Source organism: Amblyomma americanum, chromosome 1 (genome assembly GCF_052857255.1).
Source record: "Amblyomma americanum isolate KBUSLIRL-KWMA chromosome 1, ASM5285725v1, whole genome shotgun sequence".
Taxonomy (NCBI): Eukaryota; Metazoa; Arthropoda; class Arachnida; order Ixodida; family Ixodidae; genus Amblyomma; species Amblyomma americanum.
The window spans coordinates 396,154,345-396,180,259 of record NC_135497.1 but is presented as its reverse complement, the minus strand read 5'-3'; the positions used below and the strand labels follow the sequence as shown (position 1 = coordinate 396,180,259).

Genomic DNA, 25,915 nt, shown 5'->3' with positions numbered 1-25,915 from the left:
ATTCCCCAATCAGGATCAGCGACTGCATGGTTTCTCAGGCAAAAAGGCAAGCTATTCCGACTTTGGGTTTTATTAGAAGAATTGCTCTTAACTCAGGCGGCGCAGGCTCGTTTGTTGCACGGCAGTTGGTGAGAGCAGTTCTGCAGCCACGTATTGTTTATCAAGCCCAGTTTCAACATCTTACAAGAGCCAAATGGGATCGCTTTGAAGCCGTGAACCGAGAGGCTATGAGGATCATTACGTGCCTTCCACGCATCACACCGGTCAATGCTTGACAAGAGAATGCGCAGTTTAATACCATTGATGAGCTGGTGCAGCAGCGGCGTGATGCGCGCAGCCTTAAGGCCAGTCCATCACACTCCACGCATGCACTGATGACTTATGCAACGTCACACTCCATTCTTCAGCAGCCAACACCAGTTCTTCCCCCATGTAAGTTTGTACAGCTCAGGCGACAACAAGAAAACAGATAATCGCTGACCAACATCTGCTAATTCAGCGTCGTTGCTTCGCCAGAAATTTGAGGAACAAGATGCTTGCCTGCCTGAAGTATCTATTGTTGTCAACGTAGACACAAGCATACAACCCTACGAAGCAACAACAGCAATGTACTGTCCATGCAGACCTGCCCTGAATCAATCCTCTTGGTTTCAGCTTACGGAACCCCCTTCGTCCTTTTGTGCTGAGCTCGTTGCAGTTCAAGAAGCTCTCTGCTCCGTGGCCGACAAAACTATGCTCCCTGCGGCCCGCGTCGCCATTCGCACTGACGCCCTTCAAGTTGTCCGGTTGCTACGACGTGTTAGCCGCTGTCCAACGATATGTGAGAACATCCACAGGTTCGCGGCACGCATCCCACATCCAGTACGTATTAAGTGTGTCGCACAGGATCTGCTGTACTCTCAAAGCCAGGCAGATTCAGCGACGCGCCTTGCGAATCCAGACTCATCACTGCCTTGGCTCCTTCATTTGGATAACATTACCCTCCTTTCATCAAGAAAGGAACTCCTCCGGCGCCGCACACGTGCTCTCATCTCTCCGTGCGCGGGAAGCCTCCCTCGCGGTCTTACCCGTGCAGAGGAGGTTGCGCTTAGGAGGATCCGGGTCGGGGTTGCCCTCACACCTGCCGTCACCAGGAAGTGGCCTCATTACCGAGATTGGTTTCCTCGGCCAGGGTGTCCGTTATGCGAACACGAGGACATTGAATTGAACACGAGGACAAGGATCCGGCACCTGAAGGTAGCCGGTCTTTCGCCAAGCAACCCTGCTTTATACATTGCCTCGACGCAGGGACCGTACTATCGTTCTCTACTTGACTTCATCAAAACAGCTCGCCTTTTCCCAATCATTTAACCGCTACTACATCTTTCATCACACCTTCATCCATCATTGATGCCTTGGGGCAATAAACTTCGCTTAAAAATGCCTTTGATTACAGTCGAATTGGGGTTTTAAGCATTAATAGAAAAAAGGCGTTACATTGAGTGGAAATATTTGCGATATTTAGGATTTTCTAAACGTTTTTTGTTATTATTACCATATTGTTCCTCGTGCGAACCGCTAGGATGTTCCATGTTTCTATACTTTTCAAGCGCTGGTATATTCACAGGGCTCTGATGTCAAGCAAAGGGAGTTTCTACTCTGAAATCATGCGTTAAAAACACAGGTTTTTTTCTTTACATATGCAACATCTTCCAAAGTATGAATTTCGCTGAACTTCTTTCCGAACGTCAGTTTTGTTGGCTACAGATTGGTGTTCGTCTCATCTTTCTGTAGTTTGTTTATTACGGCTTCTGAGTGTCGGGCAGGTCGGCGGAAGACAATACGACAAGGACTATCAGAAGCAAGGCGGCAATGTAAACTCCAGTAAAGTCGTGTAATTTCCCCGTGATGTTAATTATCGACACACATTGCGTGGAAAAAAATTATGCATAAACAGCCGCAGATTCTTAGTCTAAAGGGAGCTTGACAACCATTTGAAACTTTTCTATACGTTTCCTTGCTAGTTTCACACAAAATGTAGTGTGACAAAGATCTTATTAGCCAAAAAGTTACATTTCACCACTTTCATCTCCTGTACCATTCGACGACGAGGTCAGACTATTGTAGTATGAAAACGACCCTGTGTAGTGTCACATTCTGTACGGCGGTACTTCGCAAGGAAGAGACAAGCTATTTCCATTGCCACATCAACAATTGCCACCTCAAGCATTTCCTTAGGCGCAGGCTGTAAATGCCGCGCCGCCATCGCAATATCCAGTCTATAGCTGGGTGATACGTTCAACTAGCGTGGTATATGTTGGCACACGAAACTCCAATCTCGGCCACTACTGCAATGAGCAGTCAATATGCTGTGAAAATCCTGCCGACCAGTTTTCAGATAAGGAGGCAAAGAAAGCAAAAAACAGGTTCCAAAATTTAGCTTAATATGAGTCCCTTAGTTTTCTGTATGCCTCATTTCGAGACAAAAGAGAGATCAAATTTGTATGTTACTTTCATGTCTATGCTAAACTGCTTAAAAAATTCGCAGTTCCTAAACCTGGCTAACCCTGGAAATCAGCGATAAGCAAGCACGCATGCTAAGCGTCTGAGGGCCGTGCATGGCAGCTTCGCTACGTGCTCGTGACAGCCGTTCTATATATACTAAACGAACACATGGCTGTGACGTGGTATCACATAGTCTTGCGGAACCCCTATCGGATGTCATCACATGCTTCACATAACCAAACTTGATGTTAACATGAAAGGTCAGCCTGAAGGTCACCGAATGTGGAAGTTCCGAAGTCAACTAAAGGTCATAGGTCAAGGTCAGAGGACGAGGGTTCGACACCATAACTGTACCACTTATGGTCACACACGGCTATCGTTGGTCAGGCTGAAGGTCGTTCAAGGTCGTTGTGCGGCCTACCCGAAGACTTCTTTACCTAGCGTAGAAAGCATTTCGCTTCAAAAATAAACTACGCTTCTCTGAACTCGCACAAAATGAAGCAGTGCTATTGCGGAATCTTTGAAGACGTAGATATTGTGACACCGTGACTCCAGCTTGAAGCTACGTCTCATTGAAAGCAGAGGCGAAAATTACCTGCCTTGCGCACGTGAAATGTGCAAATCTTCGTGCACCTACTGAGGTGCGGCGAGTCTCGAGGCCTGAAAGCGCAGAAGGATATCGCCTACTCTCACCGACATTTCGCTCGGTGTAAGTTGAAACACTTAGTGAATAGAAATATGCAGACTTCTAAGAGAAGCCAGTGACCAAAGCGCCTTGTGGAGGTCCCCGCAGTAGTCCGCCGAGATTATTGTGCCAACATTAGAGCAGTGTGGTAGAGTGTACTCAGGCCGTAGTATCCATAGCACAGTAATGGAATGAGACCTCCAGACGACAAAATGCAAGCCAGCTTCATAAAAGATGCGGCCGCCACGGTACCAGCCTGCATCTGGTTTCGTGTTAACTGACATAGGCAGCTTCATTCCTTTTTAAGTTTATAGCTCGAAACGGCTTCTGCAAAGGGATGCTGAGAATATAACTCCATCCAAATAATTGTAATTTGTAAGCATAAACAATCTTGCCCTTTACAGCGATGCTGACGTTTGTCCAGCGACAAAACGGGCATTTATAACCGAAATAATAAAATTAGTGTTCCCGCCAGTCGGTTCAAACTCCACATGCCCTAACGGCAAATAACCGGTTTCTGAAGTTTTGAAGTGCAGTGTGGTGTCAGCAGCATCTGGAATCCTTGTCAAAAATCGTTGTCGACGGAGTAGCTCACTTGGGGAATGCGCCTGTGGAGATCAAAATTGATTTTTGTGTTTGGTCTCTTCTAGGTTATAAAAGCTACGTTGAGGTGAAATCTCTATTATTGCCCAGCTCTTTGCTTGTTGTTAGTTACTCTTGCACGCGCTAAAGGAACACATTGTGGTATAACAGCGTAACCGTTTCCACCAAACTGTTCCGGTGTATTATTTAACCTAAGTAAAGAAAATATTAAAGTAAATAAAGCATGTCTTAAGCTTGAGATCACCGGCATTCTAAATTTCATGGAAAAGAGTCTAATTTGACTCAAGTGTCATTCAATCTGCACTAGAAGATTTTTTGAGCTCCGCTTCGTTCAACTCAAATTCCACTCGACAAGCGTAGAACAGATATTACACAGTTTCGAATGCATTGGAAACGCGAACACTATTACCGTGGAGAGCAGTTTCCTCGCGCCATCATTCGGAAGATGATTTTTAATTTGAAAAAGAGGGCTATTAAATTCAGAAATTCTAACGCACATTACATGGGACACTAACCTTTCTATAAACTGTGCCGTGTATATAGAAGCAAAATACGTCGGCTCCGGTCGTCAAATATGGCGTCATTGTCTTTTCCTCCTGCGGCCATTATGGCACAGAATTTACTCCGACAAACCGCTATAAACGTGCGCTTGCACTTACAATTCGTGCACTTACAGTATTAGAGAGGAGGTATGGGGGACATTCGATTTGGCGCAAGCGACTCGCATATGTTGTAGCTTCGTTAGGGCCACTTGTGGTATCGTATCTGCGGTACAACATGAAGCTGCCCGCCGGCTGAGAGATAAACTCTAGAAGAGGGCTGCGGAGTGATTCTCAGCGCATAAGGTAGCTTAAGGTCAAATGACATCGCAGAGCGGACGTGTGTTTTTGAATTTCGTCTCCATCAGAATGCGTCTGTACAAGCTACTGAAGCTGTGTAAAAGGGCGAGGACAACAAATAGATTTTCAAATCAGATTTTTTCACGCACGCCCGCAGTGAAAACATCCATCTTTCTGTAAACAGCAACAACCTCTACAGCTTAAAACTTGCGCATTCCCGGACACAGTCATATGTGATACCTCAAGAGCAGCCGGGTGTACGACCGGTTGCCGCCTGCATAGAAAAATAAACTTACGGGACGATCAGACATCTGATGCCACAATTCAATAAAATAACTTTGATTAACCCTCGGTGATCACTTTTATGATTTTACTCCAGTCCTTTTACTTTAAGCAGAGACTTCATGCACGCGACAATTTTTCTGCAGAATGGTGGTGTGCGGTGGGGAGAGGGTGGTGGCTGGCGCTGTTAGAGGGTGAAGTTGTGGTGAGATCAGTCGAGGGTGGTTCTGGTTGTGTGGGCAGGCTACTGGCTCTGCAGGATGGGGTGTGGAGCTTGCGGGAGGATGGTGGTTCTTGAGGGCAGGTGGCTTCCAAACTGTATTTTGTATTCGATTTCGTCGTCGCTTTTTGGTTCCGCTGCTGGGTGGGCGTCTGGTAGGTTGACGCCTTGTGAAGGGCGGATGTAGGTGGGTCGCTGGTGGATTGCGCTTCTGTAGGACGGCACCTCTGAAGCCCCCGACTAGGGATATGCGTTAGAGAAGTGGCTGGTGGTTGGTGCTTCTAGGGGCTGAGTACATCACTCTACCAGGCAACAGACAGGACGACAGACGCTCTCGTTTTGGCATTTTTCAAAGAACTGCTTACGCAGTAAACGCGGTGCATAAAGCGAAACGCTACATTCGAGTTAAGTTGTTCACACCAACTCTGAGACATGTTTCCTGGAAGCCGCACTTTGCTTTTACCAAGATAGAATTAAAACTATCATCTAAAAAACAAATCCGTCTTCTCTGTAAGGAAAATCCCTGATTGGTCGGGAAAGGTCACATGACCTTGTTACGTCTACACAACCTGCCCACCGCGGAACTAGTCCACCGGTTTGTGAACTGCCAACCGTTGTCAAATTGAATGCATTTACCCTCAGTCAGAAATTGTAACAGCTTAATGGTCTGAAGGAACCCGTTATTTGGGCATGTTGCCTACGGCCTGTTGGCGACGGCCTGTTGGAGACTGGCCTGTTGGTGTTGGTCTTATCGGTGCTCAGCACACGCTAGGCCTACTTTCAGATTAATTGTGAACACCTGAGCAGCGTACTATTCTAAAAAGTATAATATTCTATTACCCAGGTTTTCTATCTGGTCAAAGATTTAAATGCTTAACAGTACATATCAACTTTATGAATATAAGCACTTTTATTCAGAGACATTTATGTAAATGAGGAATCGCAGCAGCTGGGAGCTGTACAGCATGAGTGCCCTTACGCTGCAGGTCTTCCAGCTTCTGCGACAGGTACTTCCGCACTTGCTTCAGCCTCTTCGTCTGCTCTTCAGCTCCCATGTCGCCCATGAACACATTTTTAAACCAACAGTATGAGCAGACGAAAAAACCAAAATGAGCTGCTATAAAGCACTGAAGAAAGAAAACGATGCTTTGAAAAGTGAGTACCGAAATGCACAGAAACAACTTGACCATGAGACCAGAATCCTCACAATTGAACAGTACTCTCGAAACCGCAACTTAGAAATTAAAGGGATTAAGGAAGAAAAAGTTCAGAATATTGTCTCAATACTTAGTCACATTGGCACTGCTTTGAATGAGCCCGTGACTGCAAATGACATTGAAGTCTGCCACAGGGCTAAAACTCGAAATGAACATGCAGTTCCTAACATAATTGTGCAATTCAAGCACCGATCAAACGTGACTAAGTGCTCCAGAGGGCAAGAAAGGTTAGGCTTTCCACTACTGACATTGGGTGGTCAGATGCAAACCCAATATATCTAAATGAATATCTTTGCCCGACGCTGAAAAAGCTGATGTTTAAAGCTGTCGAAAAAAAGAAAGCCTGTGGTTGGAAACTTGTGTGGGCATGGGATGGAAAGATTTTCGCTCGCCAAGATGAAGCGCCAACAGTAATCCACATCATAAATGAGCAAGATGTTCAAAAAATAGTGTGACCGCATCAATATGCAGCCTAGGTCTTTACCGTCATCAGGAATAGCGATGGAACATCATGAAGTAAATCACATTGCTGTCTCTGAGAGCATAAATGGAATTAAGTGCTTTCAGTTGAATATAAGATCAGTGTGCAATAAGCAAGATACTTAATATTCTACTAGAAAAATTTAACTTCGATTTTGAGGTAATAATGCTTACAGAAACATGCCTTCATTCAGAGTATGATATCACTGATGACAGGTACAATACATTTTGTCTGAATCGAACTCGGAAAGGTGGTGGCGGTCTGTTACACGTAAAAAATGTATAGCTTGATCAGTTTTCAATTGTTTCCGATGATGTAGAGTGCCTTACTGCCATAAGTCAAAGGTATCTTATAGCTGTCATGTATCGTCCTCCTAATGGAGTAGTTGACTCTTTTCTTAGTCACCTTGAAGGCATCCTTAATTATGCAAGCAATGACAACCTCAACTTGTTTTTGGGTGGTGATTTCAATATTGACCTGATGACTAAATCCAACACTCAGCAGTGCTTAGAAATCATACTCCTATCACACTCTTGTCACAATGTTATCAAAGACGCTACACGCATAACAACAACGTCGTGTACCTTATTGGACGTTTTTGTCACAAGCATACCTGAACACGAAGTTTTTGGTGGTGTTATCACGTCTGCCATAAGTGACCACTTGCCTATATTCTTACTCTCTAAAAAAACGCTAAGGAAACATAGGGACAGAGCCGATATAATTAAAGCATTTCAAGAGATTAATGAAAAAACTTTGAACACATTTCACAGAAACCTTTGTGCAGTAAACTGGGGACCACTGTATAGCTCCCCAACCGCCGATGGTGCTTATAAAGTATTTTTGAGATTGTTCATTGATGCATACTCAAGTTCATTTCCTATGAAAACTTGCAAAAAAAGAAGAAAAGTTCCAAAACCTTGGATCGATAACGATTGTTTGCAACTAATAAGAAAAAAATAAAGGCTATGTACTAGGTTCTTGAACACTCGCAATCTGAAAGACTGGGAAATTTTTAAAAGGCATAGAAACAAAACAATTGCTAGGCTGCGGAAGGCAAAACAGGTTTATTTATGCAACTACTTTGAAGTTGGTAGTGCCCCAAAATCTGAACATACATGAAAAAAAATTAATGTGCTGCTAAATAGAGCTCCTGTGAAGGAAAATGTAAACGAAATCATTTTGAACAATAAAGTCATTAAGGGAGCTATGCTAGCAGAGGAATTTAATACCTTTTTTGTAAACTTCGTCACCAGCACACATCCTCGGAGGCAACAAATGGAATGATTAGAAATCCACAGTCTTTACATTGACCCTACAAGTGAGACTGAGGTCTGTGCCGTGTACCATTCACTGAAAAACAGCTTTGCTTGTGGTATTGATAATATCCAAATGAGACCGGCAAAATATGCACTAGACCTCATTTTGTCGCCACTCACATACTTATACAATATTTCCCTCTCAACAGGCACTTTCTTCGGGAAGATGGAAATCGCTAAGGTAGTCGCTGTATTTAAAAAAGAGGTCAAAAACAATTTCTCAAACTATCGGCCAATTTTCATCTTGCCAGTTTTCTCGAAAGGGCTAGAAAAACTCATTCACACACAAATTATCAAGTTTGCAACTAACCATAATTTAATTATTCCCATTCAGTCCGGATTTAGAAAAGGAATGTCCACAGAATATGCTCTTTTGGCTCAAAAAGAAATAATTTTCAAAGCAAAGAAAAATGGCAAGAAAGATAGCAAAAGCTGCTGGGGTCATAAATAAAGATAAATCGTACTTACCGACGGCTGTTAAATAACACATTTGCAATTCACTTTTCCTTTCACATGTTAACTACTGTCTCTTAGTGTGGGGCAAAACAACAATTGGTAATTTAAATTGCATACATATCCTACAGAAAAGAGCGATCCGCAGCATAGGAAATGTTCATTATCTCGAACACACGCTCGAACTTTTCATTAAATTTGACATTCTTTCCATCCATCATAAGTACTCATTCTACCTTGCAAAGCGATATAAGTATGACTCGCATGAAATTCTCCGTACACTTGCAAACTTGACCCCTCAAACACGACACTACAATACACGCACTAACCTAATTTGGAAAATTCTTTACTCACGTTTAAAACTTTCTGAACAAATGCTCCGTCATGGCCTACCGACCCTACTAAACCACCTTCATTGTCAGCGAATAATCATAAGCACCATTAACAATAATATACTTATGTCCTTCTTTGTAAAGCGAGAGTGATCGTGTATGAAATTGTTTAAAGTATTTAGAAATTTTCTTTCCATTGTAAAATTGGTGTGCTACCATGGCTGCCTTGTATATATTGACTTTTAGTTGTGGCTCGAGAATGAGTGTATATTATTTTGTATTGCATATTATACGTACTGGCTGTTAAACTTTCTAATGTATAAAGATGTATATTTCGAAATATTCCACTGTATATGCCTTGTAAATGGGTTCTCGAAGCTCGTCATGTGCAAACTTCCACTTTTTTCTTCGAGCCCTCCTCGTCCTCCGTCAATCTTTTTCTGAGGAAGAAATAAAATACTGATTGATATTGATAAATTGCTTCAGCCTCTTCGTCTGCTCTTCAGCTCCTATGTCGCTCATGAACACATGGAAAAGAGCTGCATAAAAGAACGAAATACACAGCACATATAGAGAGCTTTGTGAACGAATAGAAGCGCGATAAAAAACTATTTGCCATGTGAACATGGAAAAAGTCATTATTTCAACACTCGATGCTAAATATCAAAAATTGGCAATGGTGTTCATTTTTTTGTAGACTGCTCAATTTTCCGAACATTTTATGTGGTACTAAAGCAGCACATTAAGTCAGCTAATCTATTACCAAGTCAAGAATGTAGAAAAGCAGAGGAATTCTCAGCAGAGTTGGTTTTTTGAAACTGGTTTTTGAGAAAAGGACATGGTGCCGTAATTGTCTCACATCTCGGTGGACTCCTGAACTACACAGCAAGGAAAGAGAGGAAGGTGGCATTGAAAGAAGAGGTGCTGTAGTGCTGGGCTCCAGAATAATTTCGACCACCTGGGGATCTTTACCATGCACTGGAACCCACAGCACACGGGTGCCTTTGCTTTTCGCCTACATCAAACACGGCTCTAGCGGCCGGGTCCGAACCTGAGAACTCCTACTCGGTAGCCGAGCGCCCTAACCACTGACCCACTGCGGCAGGTGCTCAGCATTACCTTCAAATGAAACGTCGACCAGTAACCACCCCAGGTCGCACACAACCCGAACACTGTGTTTATACAACCTTTTTCATCACGGTCTAGACCACATGGCCAAAGATGCTTCTGAATGCGTTCTTTTGGAAGCTTCATGTAGCCGGAAAGTTGTTGCCTGCGAATATCGTTTATACCCATACAAGAGCCACATTAATGCAAGGACTACACTCCCAACTGGGCAACTGGTAAACTGAGAAAACCAAAATAATCGTCCAAAAGAACCGTTTTGTGTATGCACAGTTTTGCCGACCCGGCACATTCACATTCTGCTAGCAGCTAGCATACTTACACATGCCTGTGACCGTCGGGACCGCCACAACGCTGATGTTTCGGTTTTACATATTTATGGGTCTATCGTCTCAAAGCGACTCAGGCTATGAGGGACGCCGTAGAGAAGGGTTCCCGAAATTTCAACCCGGAATTCTTTAACGTGTACTGACTTCGCACAGTACACTGGTCTCTAGAATATTGCTTGCATTGAAATTCAGCTACCGCAGCCAGGATGGAACCCGCGTCTTGCGAGTTAGCAGCTGAGCTGCATAACCACAGAGCCTCCGCAAAACGCAACAAGTGTAGCCATTTTATATATATGGTACACGACAGCTTACAACGAAAGCCCCATGACTGAGCCACTGGCAGCAAACATATTGCCCCAAATATTTACAAGGTAGTTCTCACACAATTTGTACGAAAATGATGCTATCAATAAGCAATATAGTACAGGAAAGGCATAGATAGCAAACAATATTTACGTTATCTCCTGCTAAATTTCATAACTTATGTAAGAGGTGCAACGGGTTTTTATTCAGTTCACATAAAAGTCTGCCTCCCGAGAGCTTCACTTCAGAATATATTGAATGACACAACTTTGAAAATTCAAATCACAGCAATCCCCAAATTACAGAGCATCTATGCCTTCTGGAGAGCACTGTGCTCACATACCAGCTATGAAGGAAATCCACTAATGTTTTCTATGCACATGTATTCCCAGCCACAAGATTTGGTTACCTGAGTGACTGATAAGAGTAACAGTTGGGGACAATCTCCACCTTTAAGGGCATGACACGATAGAATTACTACCTCCCGTCTGTGGCTCCCCTTGCAGATCCTCGCTCGTGCATGTGTACTTGGTAGCTCATTTTATTAATAATTCATTAATTTGTGTCTTTATTATCTGATACAAACTCATTAACATACAGTCGTAAGCTACCACATTATGCGCACGACTACTCGACACAGATATAAAGCCTCGTTTCAACAGAGCCATGCAAATGTGCCTGCATGACCTAGCGGTAGCACGTCTGGATCCGGATCCAAGTGTCTCAAAGAGCTACCCGACACGGCATGATCGAGTTGGCAGTTCCTTGCAACTCCTGCATGCCACGTGGTCATCGATCAATCAATGCCTAGCCACGTCGCCTGCCAGAGTTATGCTCCGATTTCTTATTCACAACCCCGACAATGACAGAGTTGGATTCTCCACGGAACAGTACCATTAAGGCTTTCGCGTTAAAAGGTTTGTGTGGCAGTGTACAGTACCAATTATTCAATGTATGCCATCTAACCATAATGCATGAAATGTTACACGCATTAGCACTGCCGCAGTCCAGGTCTCAAGCTTTGCATCAATCGAAGACGTTTTTGTATTGTCTAGACATTATTCTTAGCAAATGAAAAAACACACTTATTAATGACAAGACCTTCGGTGGCGAAAGTGCTGGTTTGGCCTCAGTCCTGCCAAGTGACTTGTGCTTGTTGGAGAGCGCCCCTATCACACAGCGGTTCCTGAGTTTTTATGGGGTCCAGTAAATTATAGCCGCAGTGCGGCAGAACATTTAGTATGTAAGTGACCTGAGTAGTAGATCCCGGGCACCACAGTCCACCCACATACCAGTGCCTGCATGCACCTGGAGCAGATTCCCAGCACTTTACAGGTCTGCAAAGAGAGCAGTGTTCAAAAAAGGTTTTAAAAAAAAATTTTATCACTTTGATAAAAGCAGAAAAATTAACATAAAAAAGTTTTTTTGCGGCAAGCAGCAATTATGAGCTGGACCCTCAAGCTGTTGTGTCATACATTACAAAAAATGAGCATGGCTAAGACTTCAAGCTTAGCCGAGATAGATTCGCAGCATGTGGCGTTATGCAATGACGTTTCTTCACAGAGTGCCGCTTGGCACCGGTTGCTACATCATTTTCCTTATTTTCAGTTACAACATAGCCAGAATTTGACAGCATCCAGCACTAGAAACAGGCTCAGCCGGCAGTAGCGGCACTTGATTGAAACCTCGCGCACTCCCATTCGTTGGCACGCCGCTTTCACCACTCCGCTATCAGAACGCTTTCAACTTCCTTGCCCTTATGTAGAATAACCACCTCTGCTGTCATGTCCAGCCTTCATGCACTGTACGATGCTCTTTCTCTTTGCAGCGGTGCATATTATTCCTGGTACAGCCAGCCAAGTCTTATTCGTGCTTCCAGGCCTTATCTGGTTGACACTTTTGTCCATCATGCGATACCAAAGCTTCAGTCAGTGAATAATTAGGTTCAGACGGTCGCTACCATAGCGCTCCATAAGCGACTTCGACAATGTCTACATACTATTCAGTTGGCCTGCCACTACAGAGTGTCAGCTCCCACTCCAATATCGGCATGTTTTCCACTTCCCTGCCCTCATGTACTATAACCATCTCCACTGACATGTCGAATCTTCGTCCCTCGAATGACAACCGGCTACACTTCGCCTCAAATAGCGCCGCTGTCACATTTGACGACCCATTGCTATGTACTGTGTCACGTGATTGGCACCCCAGTTGCCATAGCAACCAGAGCAAGCTCCACTCTACGAGCCTCTGCATTCTGCCCGGCCTTCACTTTTCTACAACTCTTGCTTTTCTTCTTTTCATGCGCAAATTTCCATAGTTTGACATCAACTCTGTCATTGTACCACCTGTTATCGGCTGTTTAAATAAACTAAAAAGCTTCCGCTTTACAACGAACACTGTGTATCTGCATTTAGGATTACCATCAAAAGGTTGGTAAGCAATAATTATAGCCAGATACCAGACACTTGTAAAATTGGAAAGCAGCCACAAGCAAGCTAAAAATTATTGGAGTGGCATCAATCTCCATCCATAACACTTATATATCATGCAACCTACACACATAAATAATTCAGGCAATTACCTTCCCATCGTCCTGTGTGGAGCCTATAATGCTGTCTTCACCACCAGCCATCGCCACCTCTAACTGGCAGTTGCCATCGTCAGCATTGATGTCCTCTTCACCTGAGAATTTTTCTGAACACGAAAACAACACAATTTTAGTACACCTCAGCAGTAAAAATAAATGCTAAGCGAAATTGACTGCCATAGCTTGGCATTTAGGGATATTACCTTTTAACAAAAAACTGGCCGATGAATATTGTACCCTGTATTGTGAAGTTTGAGTGCACCCCTTAACGTAATTAAGTATCTGTGCGCTCGAGATCAAACACGCATGTTGGGTCAGCATTTTCAATTTCAATAAAAAATATACAGTAATGGAATTGCACCCCGAAGAACATATCCGAGCTTACTTATTAAGAATAATTAACTCAATTTCAGTGAACAGCTAGTTTCCCGCACTTCACTTTCTAATTTTTCCGACACTCCACGTACCGCCCCATCAGGCTATAGCTGTAATTTTGTCTTTCAGGATGGCTACAGCACAAAAAAATTTCAACACAGCATATTTTGAAAAATGTCAGAATTATGAATGGGCATATTTTCCCAAATAGATATGAAACCTGGAAGTGAGTTACTTTGAGTATGATTATGTTTAGTTTAAGGGGGTTTAATATCCCAAAGCGACTCAGGCTAAGAGGGATGCCGTAGTGAAGGACTCCAGATTTTGACCACCTGGGGTTATTTAACGTGCACTGATATCACACAGTACATGGGCCTTTAGCATTTTGCCTCCATCGAAATTCGACCGTCGCAGCCGGGATCGAACCCGCGTGTTTTCTATCAGCAGCCGAGCCCCATAACTACTGAGGCACCATGGCTGCATATAACTATGTGTTCTGTTGGCAAAATCTGCACTGATTTTGGGGTACGAGATCTCCTTTGAATTTGAAACTGCAGTCAGGTGCAAGCAAGACAAAAGTTGCCAAATTTTGAGAATTTAAAAAATATGCCATCTTCAATTTCTTAACTTTCAAAAATGATGCCACAGAACATGGCCATTCACAAGCTTATAAACCATGTTGCATTATTTCTGCATTTGAAGACCTACACTGTAGTGCATATGACACTGTTAGCAGGATTGGTTAATGGTTTATGGGTTTTTAACGTTCCAAAGCGACTCAGGCTATGAGGAACGTTATAGTGAAGGTCTCCGGAAATTTGGACTGCCTGGAGTTCTAACGTACACTGACATCGCACAGTACACGGGCCTCTAGAATTTCGCCTCCATCGTAATTCGACTGTCGTGGCCGGGATCGAACCCGCGTCTTTCGGGTCATCATCCGAGCGCTATAACCACGGAGCTACCACGCCGGCCTGTCAGCGGGATTGCTGCTACAGCTAAAGCAATGGGTTAGAAGGGTCGGGCCCCAACATTAAGCACTCAAATGATAACTGAATAGAAAAGAACGGCGAATTATTCTCTTGCAATTACAGGTTTTTAATAATTTGTATGGCTAAAATATTTTTATTATCTTTATCTAGGCTTTGTGCTCACTTGCTGAATCTGCCACGCTTGCTCTTCTCTGCTTATTAGTGCAATCAATATCAGTTTTTCCACTCAAATTCAGCTTCTTGGACGGGAATACACCCTTCATGCAGAGGTTTTTTCAGCAAAACAATGTGTAAAAATTGAATGCTAGGAAATTTCCTCTTGCATAAAATTATATTTTATGTCTCATGAAATAATCTGTGCAGCACACGCTTCGACTTTCTGAGCAATCAAAGGAAGCGAATGCAAGACATGCTGGCGAAGTGCAACCGGCTATTTTCATGGGCAGCTGATCACGGCCGGAATAGTCGCGTAAAAGCAAGGCTCAAATTCACAGAGCCAATGCTTTCCCTGCGTGAATATTCATGCTGTGATAAACAGTGAAAGACTGAAGTTCCTAAGCTACTGGGTGCCTTTTCCCAACACACACTATTTGCACAAGGACAAAGTTCAAGGTTCCACCTCTTGTTTTGCAGACATCATCCCAGCTGCCTGATAAGAACCGAGGATCTCAGCCTACCATCTTTGGCTAATCGGGCTTGCGCATGTGGTGCATCATTAAAGGAGGTGAACATAGAAAAGAGCAAGCAGGGCATATACAAGTGAGCGCAAAGCCTAGATGAATATAATAAAAAATATTGATCTTTAAGCCACAGATATTATTAAATATATGTCATTGAAAAAATAATTTGGAGCTCTTTACTATTCACTCACAATTGGTCGCTAAAACTTGGGACCCGACACTTCTAACCTGCTGCTATTGCGTGAGCAACAATATCGCTAACAGGGAAATAGACTAGAAATACAAAACTAATGCAACATGTTTTATAAGACTGTGATTGTGCATGTACTGGAGCATCACTTCTAAAAGTTAGAAAAAATGAAGATGCCCTTTCTTTACGTAAAAACTTTCGAAATTTGGCACTACACGTGTTGCGTATTTTCAAACACAAAGGAGAGCTATCAAACACACTAAAATAAGTATAGATATTGCCACAGAACACAGTCATATATCAGACAAGGCTAAAATAGAATATTTTAATGCTAGAGTTTAAAGGCAACCCTACAGATTCCCTGGTGCTGCTAAGCGCCATCATGACGAAGCTAAGGGATTCACTCAGACCTATTTCCCATGTTCCAAGTTCTTCTATCAACCTTCCCAGAGATCCTTTCAATGAGCTCTGCGATATTCAGCCTGCTGGCCAAAGAAGCAATAGAGGAAGTGGTCAACAGAGGGGACTTGGCTAATGTGCACCAAATGCATGCAGCAGTAATAACAAAGCAAGCTATTTGGGCCAGAGTTCTCTGCCTTCAATGCCTGCTTGTTCAAGACAGCAGATTAGTTATTAGACCTTAATTACCCTCATGATAACAATAAAACAGCATGCATCACAAGAAGATTTGCTTACCAAACTCATCTTGGCCACTGTCGCTGATCACTCTCTCGGTGGATGGCACTGCTGGAGGCAGCAATGTGAAATTGATACTCTCAATACCCATTCGCACAGAATACAGAATAATTAACATTTAAGCACAACCCCCCAAAAAGAAAATGCTTGCACTGCACTATTTCTGCACATCTTCTACACCTAAAAATGCAACTTAAGCTCCTTAACTGAACAAAAAGTATGAATTAGTGAAGCTGAGCAGTCTTGCCAGTACAATGAAGCACAAATGGCAAGCGTCTGCACTTACCTACATGGCTCGAGCCGCTACAACTCAGCACAACCTTTGTGAAGAAGCATCCTTCAAAAAGTTCAAAAGTACAAATCTTAGACAGCAAGGGAGGTGTTCGACGCGATGGCTATCAGGGTTAGAGGTCAGAGTTGCGTCAGCAAACCATCTGTTAGATTGCTTGAAAAGGAAATCGATTATTTGTCTTCGTAATGGCGTGGAAGTGGGCGTCCACTGCTTCAGGCATTTTCCGGGTCTCACTTTATCTCTCCTTTCATCTTGTACCGTTCCCCTCCTTATATATTTCTTGTAAAGCGGAATAAACCTAGATAGATAAAGAGGAGGAGGGAAAGGCAGGGATGTTAACCAGAAAGGGGTTCCGGTTGGCTACCCTGCACTGGGGAAGAGGGATTAGGGGACTAAAAGGAGGAAGAGAGAAGGGAAAAAAGACATAACACACACACGCACGCACAACGCTGTCACAATTTGTCACTCAGTCCAGTCGCTCTCAAGTAGGCAAAGAGTGTCTTGTATGCCTTGAGGGCAGTCGACTGCTGTGGCCACGGACCGAGGATCTTTTGCTCTGTTAATGGGCGAGGATCGAGGCGGTCCAGGGCACAACACAGTGTATGTCTTGCACTCGCATATGCAGGGCACTCACACAGAAGATGAGCGATGGTCTCCTCACAACCTCAGCTCTCACAGGCAGGGCTGTCGGCCATCCCCATCCGGAAAGCATAGTAATTGGTAAATGCAACTCCGATCCATAAACAGCATAACAGCGTTGCGTCGCGACGTTCTAAGTTACGTGGAAGACGAGGGCGCAGTTCAGGGTCCAGTGCCTTGAGGCGGAGGTTGCAAAACTCTCGCGTGTTCCACGCTGAAAGTGTGAGCTCCAGCGCCAATGGGCGAAGCCAACACGCAGCGTCAGGTCTCGATATTGGGATCCTCACTGGAAGTCCGTCGTTGTGAGCAGAACGCGCATCCGCATCGGCCTAGTGATTGCCGTTAATACCACAGTGTCCTGGCAGCCATTGAAAAATGATGTCATGACGTTTGGAAACGGTGCCGTGGTACAGTAGACGGACCTCAGCAACAAGTTGCTCCTGCGACTCGCGGCGTAGCGCAGCTTGCAGGGCTTGAAGGGCTGCTTTAGAGTCGGTGAAAACCGTCCAGTCATGTGGAGGGTCTTGACTGATGAACTCTATCGCAGCCCGTAAGGCTGCGAGTTCCGCACCAGTTGAAGATGTTGGATAGGTCGTCTTTACTTACATGAAGATGGATCTGGCCGGTATCACCACCGACCCCGCAGAACTGGTCGAGTGAACTGATCCATCTGTGTAAATATGTATGCGGTATATGTATGTAGCTTTCTTTGTAAAGCCAGAAATACAGACGTGAACCCGAATTTCATGAAGACTCCATAAGGGAGAGCTTAGTCTTCACGCAGGTGTGAACTGCGATGGAAGATATGCGCGATGGGCTTCAATGATTTTGGCGAATGCAGTACGCGGCCTAATTATTGGGAGTGTTGCGAGGTGATGACAGGGAACCCGTGTGAGGTGCCGAACGTGTGTTCTCATGGTGTCAACAGAAATGTATGTAGTAACAGGATGTTCCAGGGCAACAAGAACAGTTGCTGCTGTTGATGCACATTTAGGCAGTCCAAGACAGATACGAAGAGCTTGCGCTTGCACACTTTGAAGAGTGTTGATATTTGTTTTTCTAATGGAACTGAATATTGGAAGACTGTACCGCATGTAGCCCAAAAATAGGGAACGGTACAGTTGCAGCATCGAGCGCACTGATGCGCCCCAGGACTTTCCCCCGAGGAAGGAGAGGACGTGGTCAATCGAAACTAGTCTCTTTCTCATGTCGTAGATATGTGGAGTCCACGTGAGGTTCCTGTCGATAACAACACCAAGGAATCTGTGGCTTCTCTCTTAGGGAATGGCTTCGCCATTGATGCGAATGGTGTAACGTGACATTATTTTGCGTGTGAACGCCACAAGTGAACACTTTTCGGTCGAAATGTTCAAGCCCTGCAAGCGAAGATAAGATGTCAATATCGAAGCCGCTTTTTGAAGTCTTGCACGAACTTGAGGACGTGTAACCCCTGATGCCCAAATACAGATGTCGTCTGCATATACCGGGATCTGAGCAGATCGTGGCAATACGTCGACCATGCCGATAAGAGCAAGGTTGAAGAGAACTGGGCTCAGCACTCCACCCTGAGGGACTCCGCGCGAATTTCGATTTAAGGACGTTGGTCCGTCCGCAGTCAGGACGAAAAACGACCTCGCTGATAAATAGCTGCATATCCAGCTGAACGTGCGGCCTCCAATCTCAGCAGCTTCCATTGCGTCCAAAATGGCGTGATGCGTTACGTGGTCGTACGTGCCCTTGATATCCAAAAACAATGCCCCGGTCAATCGTTTCAAACTTTTGCTGTGATGCACCGACGTTACAAGGTCAACCACGTTGTCGATAGAAGAGCGGCCCCGTCGGAACCCAGACATGAAGGTTGGATAAATCTGATATCGCTCCAAGTACCATTTCACGCGTGTGAGCAGCATTCTTTCCATGACTTTGCCGACGCAGCTGGCGAGTGCAATTGGACGGTATGATGAAAGGTCGAGCGGTGATTTCCCCGGCTTAAGAACTGGAACCAGACGACTGGTCTTCCAATCATGAGGAACTATGCCAGCAGTCCATGACTTGTTATAAGTGTCTAAAAGAGCCCGTCGACCTTCTTGGCCAAGGTTGGCAAGTGCGGAGTACGTCAAACCATCGGGCCCTGGGGATGATGACCTACAACAAGCCAGAGCAGCATCAAGTTCTTCCATGGAGAATAGTGCATCCATCCGAGAATCCCGTGAGGGTGGAACATGGTTGCAGTGCAGCGTTGCGCTTGGATTCAAAGGACCTGTTATTCTTGCGCAGAAATCTTCGGCTACTTCAACCATACTGTGCCTTTGGTGGAGCGCTACGGATTTAAACGGGTAGCGCTGTTGAGGGTACGTGCGAAGACCGCGAATTACACTCCAAACGCGTGACAAAGGCTTTCGTGGATCAAGTGTTTGGCAAAATGTCCTCCACCGTTGTGTTTGCAGTGCCTGAATTCTGCGCTGAATCTTCTGTATGCGCCTAGCATCTCTTAGGTTTAGGCGCGACTTTGTGCGTCGGTATCTGCGCTCTGACCTGCGCCGTTTTGATCTCAGTCGCTGCAATTCGAAGTCAAAATTGGTGTAGTTAGCGACAGGGTTAAAGGGGCAGGTGGCGTGTTCCATGGCCTCCTTAAATTTTTGTTCAAGACTGGTGGAGAAGCCCTCTGCGTAAGCAGCCTCCATAAGTAATTTAAAAACTGTCCAGTCAATGAGCTGCCTACACGTGGCTGGGGAAAATGTCGAACGGCCCGTAATAATCAGATAGGTTGTGATATGGTCGCTGCAATGGGTTTCTACATCCAAAAACCACCGGACGCTGTTGTTAAGGCACTTTGAAACGAATGTCAAGTCCAAGCAGCTGCTATAAGTCACCCCTCGTATATAGGTCGGGCTTCCGTCATTCAGGCACTGGAGGTCATGGTCAGAGGCGAAGGACACAAGCTGTCTTCCCTTAACATCCAGCCTAACGCCTCCCCACATGGTGTGATGAGCATTGAAGTCACCCATAATAACCCACGGAGCAGGTGTAGGTGCCATCAAACCACTCAACCTTCTGGCGTCGAAACGACGTGATGGCACCAAGTACACCGCCAGTAGCGTAAACGTCAGGTCACGGCTCTTCACTGTCAGGCAAACGTACTGATTGTCTTCGTTCGTAGGAACTGAATGTTGCACATATGTAAGTTCACGTCGAATGTAGACGATGACTTTGCTGAATCTGTTGCACGTGGGTGATGAAAATGCCTCGTAACCGGATATTCGCAAAATTGCCGGGGTCTTTGGTTCACAAATCAGAAGAATGGGGAAGTGATTCTCGTAGACGTAGTGCCGTAAATCGGAAATCCGGGACTGTAGCCCACGAGCATTCCATTGGAACATGAAAGCTTGTTTGACTCTTTTGAAAATACAGGTCCGAAGGAGCCATGATGCCGTCCACTGTAGAGCCGCAAGAACTGGATGTAGCGCGCCCAGCACTTGAAGTGCGCTATTTGCTGCTTGCGTGTGTAGGCTGGAAAGCAGAGCACGCATGGCATTCATTAGTGTCGTGAGCATTGCAATCACTTGCATATCTGGGCCATGGCCTTGATCGTGCCTGTTGGCTGGATCAGTCGTAGGCGCTGCACACTGCCCTGAGTGCGCCAACATCCCTGACGCAGAAGGCGTAGAAGGCTTTGGCAGTGGTGGCCAAGTTGCATCTGAGGCAGCAGGTCCAGCCTCACCAAGCGCAGGGCTCCCTTGATTTGGTACGGTTTTTGGTGGAGGCGGACAAGCTGCAGTTGGATTTGGGGCATTATTGTCAAATGTGACTGTTTTGTTTGACGACCTACGGCGGCGCGAACGACGTCGTCGCACCTTTGCGGCGACTTGTTTGTGCGTAGAATGGTCGCGCACCATTTGCTTCAGTACCGCCCGCTCGATCTTTAGACGGGGGCAATCTTTCGAGGAAGAGTCATGAGAGCCGTGGCAGTTGGCGCACTTCAAAGTAGTCGCGCGGCAATCATCACCGCTGTGTGACTTGGAGCATCGCGGGCACACGATGGAGTTGATGCAGACGCCGCTCACGTGACCGATCCTCATGCACTTCCTGCATTGAAGTGGCTTAGGCACAAAAGGTCGAACTGAATAAAGAAAGTGCCCAACCTTCACGTACGATGGTATGCAGTCACCCTTGAAGGTCAGCTTGATGCATGGAGATCTGCCTAACCGCTGAACTTGAATGATGAAAATGCCGTCGATTGCCGGCTTGATCAACATGGGTAAATCTGCATCACAGATGGCGACGTCGACGTTGTAGATTACGCCAGCCGTAGTGCCGCTGTCCTGGAGAATAAGGGGCCGTACACTGATGTTGCCGAGTTTTGTGATTGCGGTTAAATTCTCTAGTGAACATCGCTCCACCACATCAATGGCAATGACGTTTTTGAACGGGTTGATTCTGACATCATTTATGCCTCCCGGTACAAGGCTCTCCAGATAAATAGAGATGGCTTGCCTGTTCAGTAGGTTCAAGTTGTCCTTTGAGTTCAACGGCACAAACAAGGCTGTATGCGCCGAGGAACTTCGCGCCATTATCATCGTTGGCGTTCTTGATGAGGACACCGTTGACGTGCTCGATGAGGACGATTCGGCTTGTCTACGCAGTCTGCGCTTGGCCTTCTTGCCAACAACCGGTATGAAACCGTCGTCGGCCGATTACGAGGAGTCTTCACTTGGCACCGAGTATACAACAGTGCCCTGGCTGCTTGAGTCACTCTGGCGGTGAAGGCGCTTCCTCTGGGCGGCTGCTGCCGACCCACCGGGTTCCAATAGAGGCACAGCAGCCTCCACTTCCATCGCCGTGGCAAAAAGGGAGCGGCGCCTCCCTGATTATAGCACAAATTACCAAAAAACTGCACAGACGTGAAGGCAGCGTTCTGATACAGAACAACTTCGTCCGGAATAAACCTAAGTTGATAGTCAGCACTCGTGGTGTCAGTTCTTTCTTGTCTTTTGTATTGTGCTGCGTACACCGCTTCCAAGTATGTACCAACTTGCCCAAATCTCCGCCTTAACACATTTATATCTCTGGAGGACAAATAATGCAATTTTCAATAATAATATCGTGCAACATTTCAATCAACACTACCATGAATCAAATTCTTTTCTTTAGAATAAGAACTGTACAACTTTAGCCTCACCATGCTGTATTATAACAATGACCCGCTCAAGGTGGCTCATTAAAAGTACACTACATACAGGATGGTGCCTGTCCTTCGTCTCGTTTTTTGTGCATATCTTTTAGCGCCATGTGTTTTTCAAGAATGAAAAACCAACTCGCCTGGCAACGTACTTCACTGAAGGACATTGCATACAACTTTATTCAACTCTTCTCAAAGTAAAAATTGAGTCTTTGGCACTGTCTGGCTTTTTTGCTGCCATGCTTCACTGGCTGAAAAAGGAGGATTTACTGCTGATAAAACTAGAGTTCAGAACTTTTCTACTATTCAATTCACACAAGTTACATGAAAGGAAACATGCACTTAATGATCAGTAGTTGCAAGTGAATGATAATTCTTCATTGTCTCAGGGATCCAGATGAAACAAAAAAATGGTACCACACTGCCATGATGTTTTTGAGAGCCACCAGTACTAGAGACGACTGATGTCTTTTTTTGTTAGTGCAAAAGCACTACTTCACGAGGTCTAACGGGCTCACCATTCCCTGTGTCGTCAAATTGACATGCGTTGCCAACTTTGCCTTTATCATTAAGATGCGAGCGTGAGATAAGAATCCGCCCTTCCATAACCCTTGGATCCCGAGTTAGACATACTGCCCCTTGGCCACACAGGCATGTTTGTACGGCGTGTTGAAGTGGCGGTTTATATCTATGTTGCTCCTGGCAACTGGGGCAACATATAACACTATCCACCTCACAAGCATGCCGCTGGCAGCTGTGGTGAGGAGACAGCAACGCCAGTGAATCTATCGTGTACCAAGATAAGCTACTCCAAACTACTAATGCTTTCGCACGTCATACCGTCTTCACCCACATTAGGCCTCAGCAATTTTTCCCCCTTTTCCAGCATTAAAGCACTGCGTTTTGAGTGGAAGTAGCATTCTTTTTTGGATGCTATAATTTATTTGTCCTCGATATTCCTTTGCAGCGCTGATCATAAAAGCAAAACGAGCAGCACATGTTTGACTAGAAATTACTTACCTGAAGAATGTGGGTTAATCTGAGTGGGTGCGGTCAGGGTGAAGGTGGTAGGTGTTGGAGGCAGTGCTGCAACATTTACACATTTATAATGAACTTTCAGACTTAAAGCATTCAGATGATAGCCATAACAAGCAAACTGTGTCTACAAGGTACATTACAGTACCTACCATATGCTACTTTAAATATTCTTTTTCTAGGCCAAAAGGTTTATTAGTTTAGTGTATACGAAGGTTTAACGGCCCAAAGCAACTCGGGCTATGAGAAACACTATTGAAGTGCGCCTGAAATTTCAACCGCCTGAGGATCTTTAATGTGCCCCAACATCCCACAGCACATGGGCCTCTAGAATTTTACCTCCATGAAAATTCGACTGCCTCTGCCGAGATTGAACGCGTGTCGTCTGGTTCAAAAGCCGAGCACCCTAACCACTGAGCCACCAGGAGAGCCCAGGCCAAAAGGCATGAAGTCTATGAGTGAAACATAGATGTCAATATGAAAAGCCAGCATATATCGCAGGAGCCCGTGCTCACCTGAATGGCTCGAACCATTGCAATTTGCAGCAACTCTCGAACTTCCTGGGCCCCTGCAAGGTACAAAGCTTTCGAAACACTTGCACAAACCATCTGAAATAAAATAGTGCACAATGCAAATAGCCTTTACTGTAACAAAACGCCTATATACCTAATCAAGCTCATTTGAAAGGAATCATGCTAAGCTAGAACACCTGCTAAAGCACTGCTGATAACTGCAAAGAGAGCAAGCATAACCACACTTCGCTCACTCAAATTATGCAGGCCACCATGGCTTACTATGGGGCTAGCAGATGGTATTGTTGGGGGCAGTGCTGCAAAAGTGACATATTTCGGATTCACTATCACGCATAGTAAATTACATTTGAGCATGACCACTAGAAGGCCAGGTGCTTCCTCGGTGTATTCCTTTACATGCACACGACATGTACAGGTGCACACAGAATAATTTAAGCACCAAAAGAGCCTGACTCGCCTGAGTCACTTTGAGCATTAAACTCTACAGACCAAAACATAAACCACAGTGTGTCCCTATATCAGCGAACTTAAGTAAACAAAACCATGAATGCATTCCTAAAGACCACACTTGCCTTTTTCTTTTCAAGCAGGCAGTTGTGTTGGAGCTGTCACATGCACATCTATAGATGATGCATAAATAACTCTGCTTTCTCTAATGTACGACTTAACAGTCGACATTACATTAAACAAACTGCTCATGAAAATATGTTTAGAGAGAGCTTGAAGACGCTATCCTTTTATTGCTCCCAGTAAAATTTGTCTGCATCTTTGTGGCTGTGTTGACAATTAACCAGCAGTAAAGAATCATCAATCAGCAAGAAAATGGAATTCAACAATTTTCTCACCGCTTGTAATGTGCTTACTGAAAAGGCTGGGTTACCAGCGTTTAGAATAGAATGGCAGTATAGCGTAGCCTCTAGAATTTATGCCAAAAAATCTGTGTTGGCGCATGCGTTTTATTTGAAAAATAGCTAGGTGAAGGCAACTTGTGTTTTGCTTTTTCGACCTTTTTCATGTTAACTTTTGCTTAATCAAACTGCCGTTATTTAAGTCTTTTTGTGCACTCTAACACGTAAATAACGTCTGCCTTGGCATATACTCCACTTGCACAAACTGCACTGCTGTATCTTTTCCGAAGATAAAAAAAAAACTACAGAATAAACTGGAACACCCTGTAGTATTGGTATTACTCACATTGTTAGCACTCTAAGGCTGCTAGCATTACTCCCAATATTTTCTGTACAAAAATTCACCCACACAGCCCTAACTCTCATTCCCAACTTTTTTCATTACCCTTCCAAGTTCCTGTCCTGCATGAAGTTGAGAGAAAACATTCATTAACGAAACCAATAATTCGATGCTATGATACGACGGTGGTTTCACATAAGTACCCATCACATCCTGATTTGACCAGATACTGTAGTGATGGTTACAGCTAGTCCACCCACAAAATAAGATCATTTCAAGCTAAGCTTGCACTTAAGAGATGGTTTGAATGCGCGACAGGCTCAGCGGATCTTGAGCAGACTGTCCAGCAGTAAATGTACTGAAAGAATGCTTTGCAGACACATTTTATTCTGAGCAGTGTCCCTCAACCTGCTCTGTGAACACCACCTCTGACATCAAAGCTCATTTCCAGACACGTTGATCAATTTGTCAATGCTTTATACTTTGCACAACACTTCTAAATCTTTAAAATGCAGGAATTCGAGCACTATTACACTAAAAATTAGTTTTTGCTGCCATCATGTGTTTGCCTCCAGGCTTTCTTGCTCACTATTGCAATCAGTCATCTATCTGTAGACTGCCTTGCAGTTTTACTTCATTAACAGCAGTGTAAGCGCCAATAAATATAGGCAACTGACCCACACAAAAGAAGTGCAGATTAAACTGTGCTTCGGTCGTATTCGTACCTGAATAAAGCATGAATGTGTGTTTTGAGGAACTGTGTGTATTGTGTGCTTTGCGAAATGGATAACACTGTCAATAAATAAAACATGTAACCAGCTAATGCACTCACTAGACGCAAAAAAAATTTGCAT

The 25,915-nt window shown here is 44.6% G+C and overlaps 1 protein-coding gene across 1 annotated transcript in view; it reads right to left on the bottom strand.

Moving 5' to 3' along the window:
- Positions 1-11,793: 11,793 nt before the first annotated feature.
- The window catches only part of LOC144123500 (uncharacterized), a 28,614-nt gene continuing 14,492 nt past the window's right edge, over positions 11,794-25,915 (bottom strand). Inside the window, exons 3-8 of the mRNA XM_077656319.1 lie at positions 25,167-25,183; positions 23,856-23,908; positions 23,326-23,391; positions 16,196-16,246; positions 13,257-13,369; positions 11,794-12,009 (exon numbers count right to left, since the gene is read on the bottom strand). Coding sequence (XP_077512445.1) covers positions 11,884-12,009; positions 13,257-13,369; positions 16,196-16,246; positions 23,326-23,391; positions 23,856-23,908; positions 25,167-25,183 — 426 coding nt within the window. The 3' untranslated portion in view covers positions 11,794-11,883. The remainder of the gene's footprint in view (positions 12,010-13,256; positions 13,370-16,195; positions 16,247-23,325; positions 23,392-23,855; positions 23,909-25,166; positions 25,184-25,915) is intronic.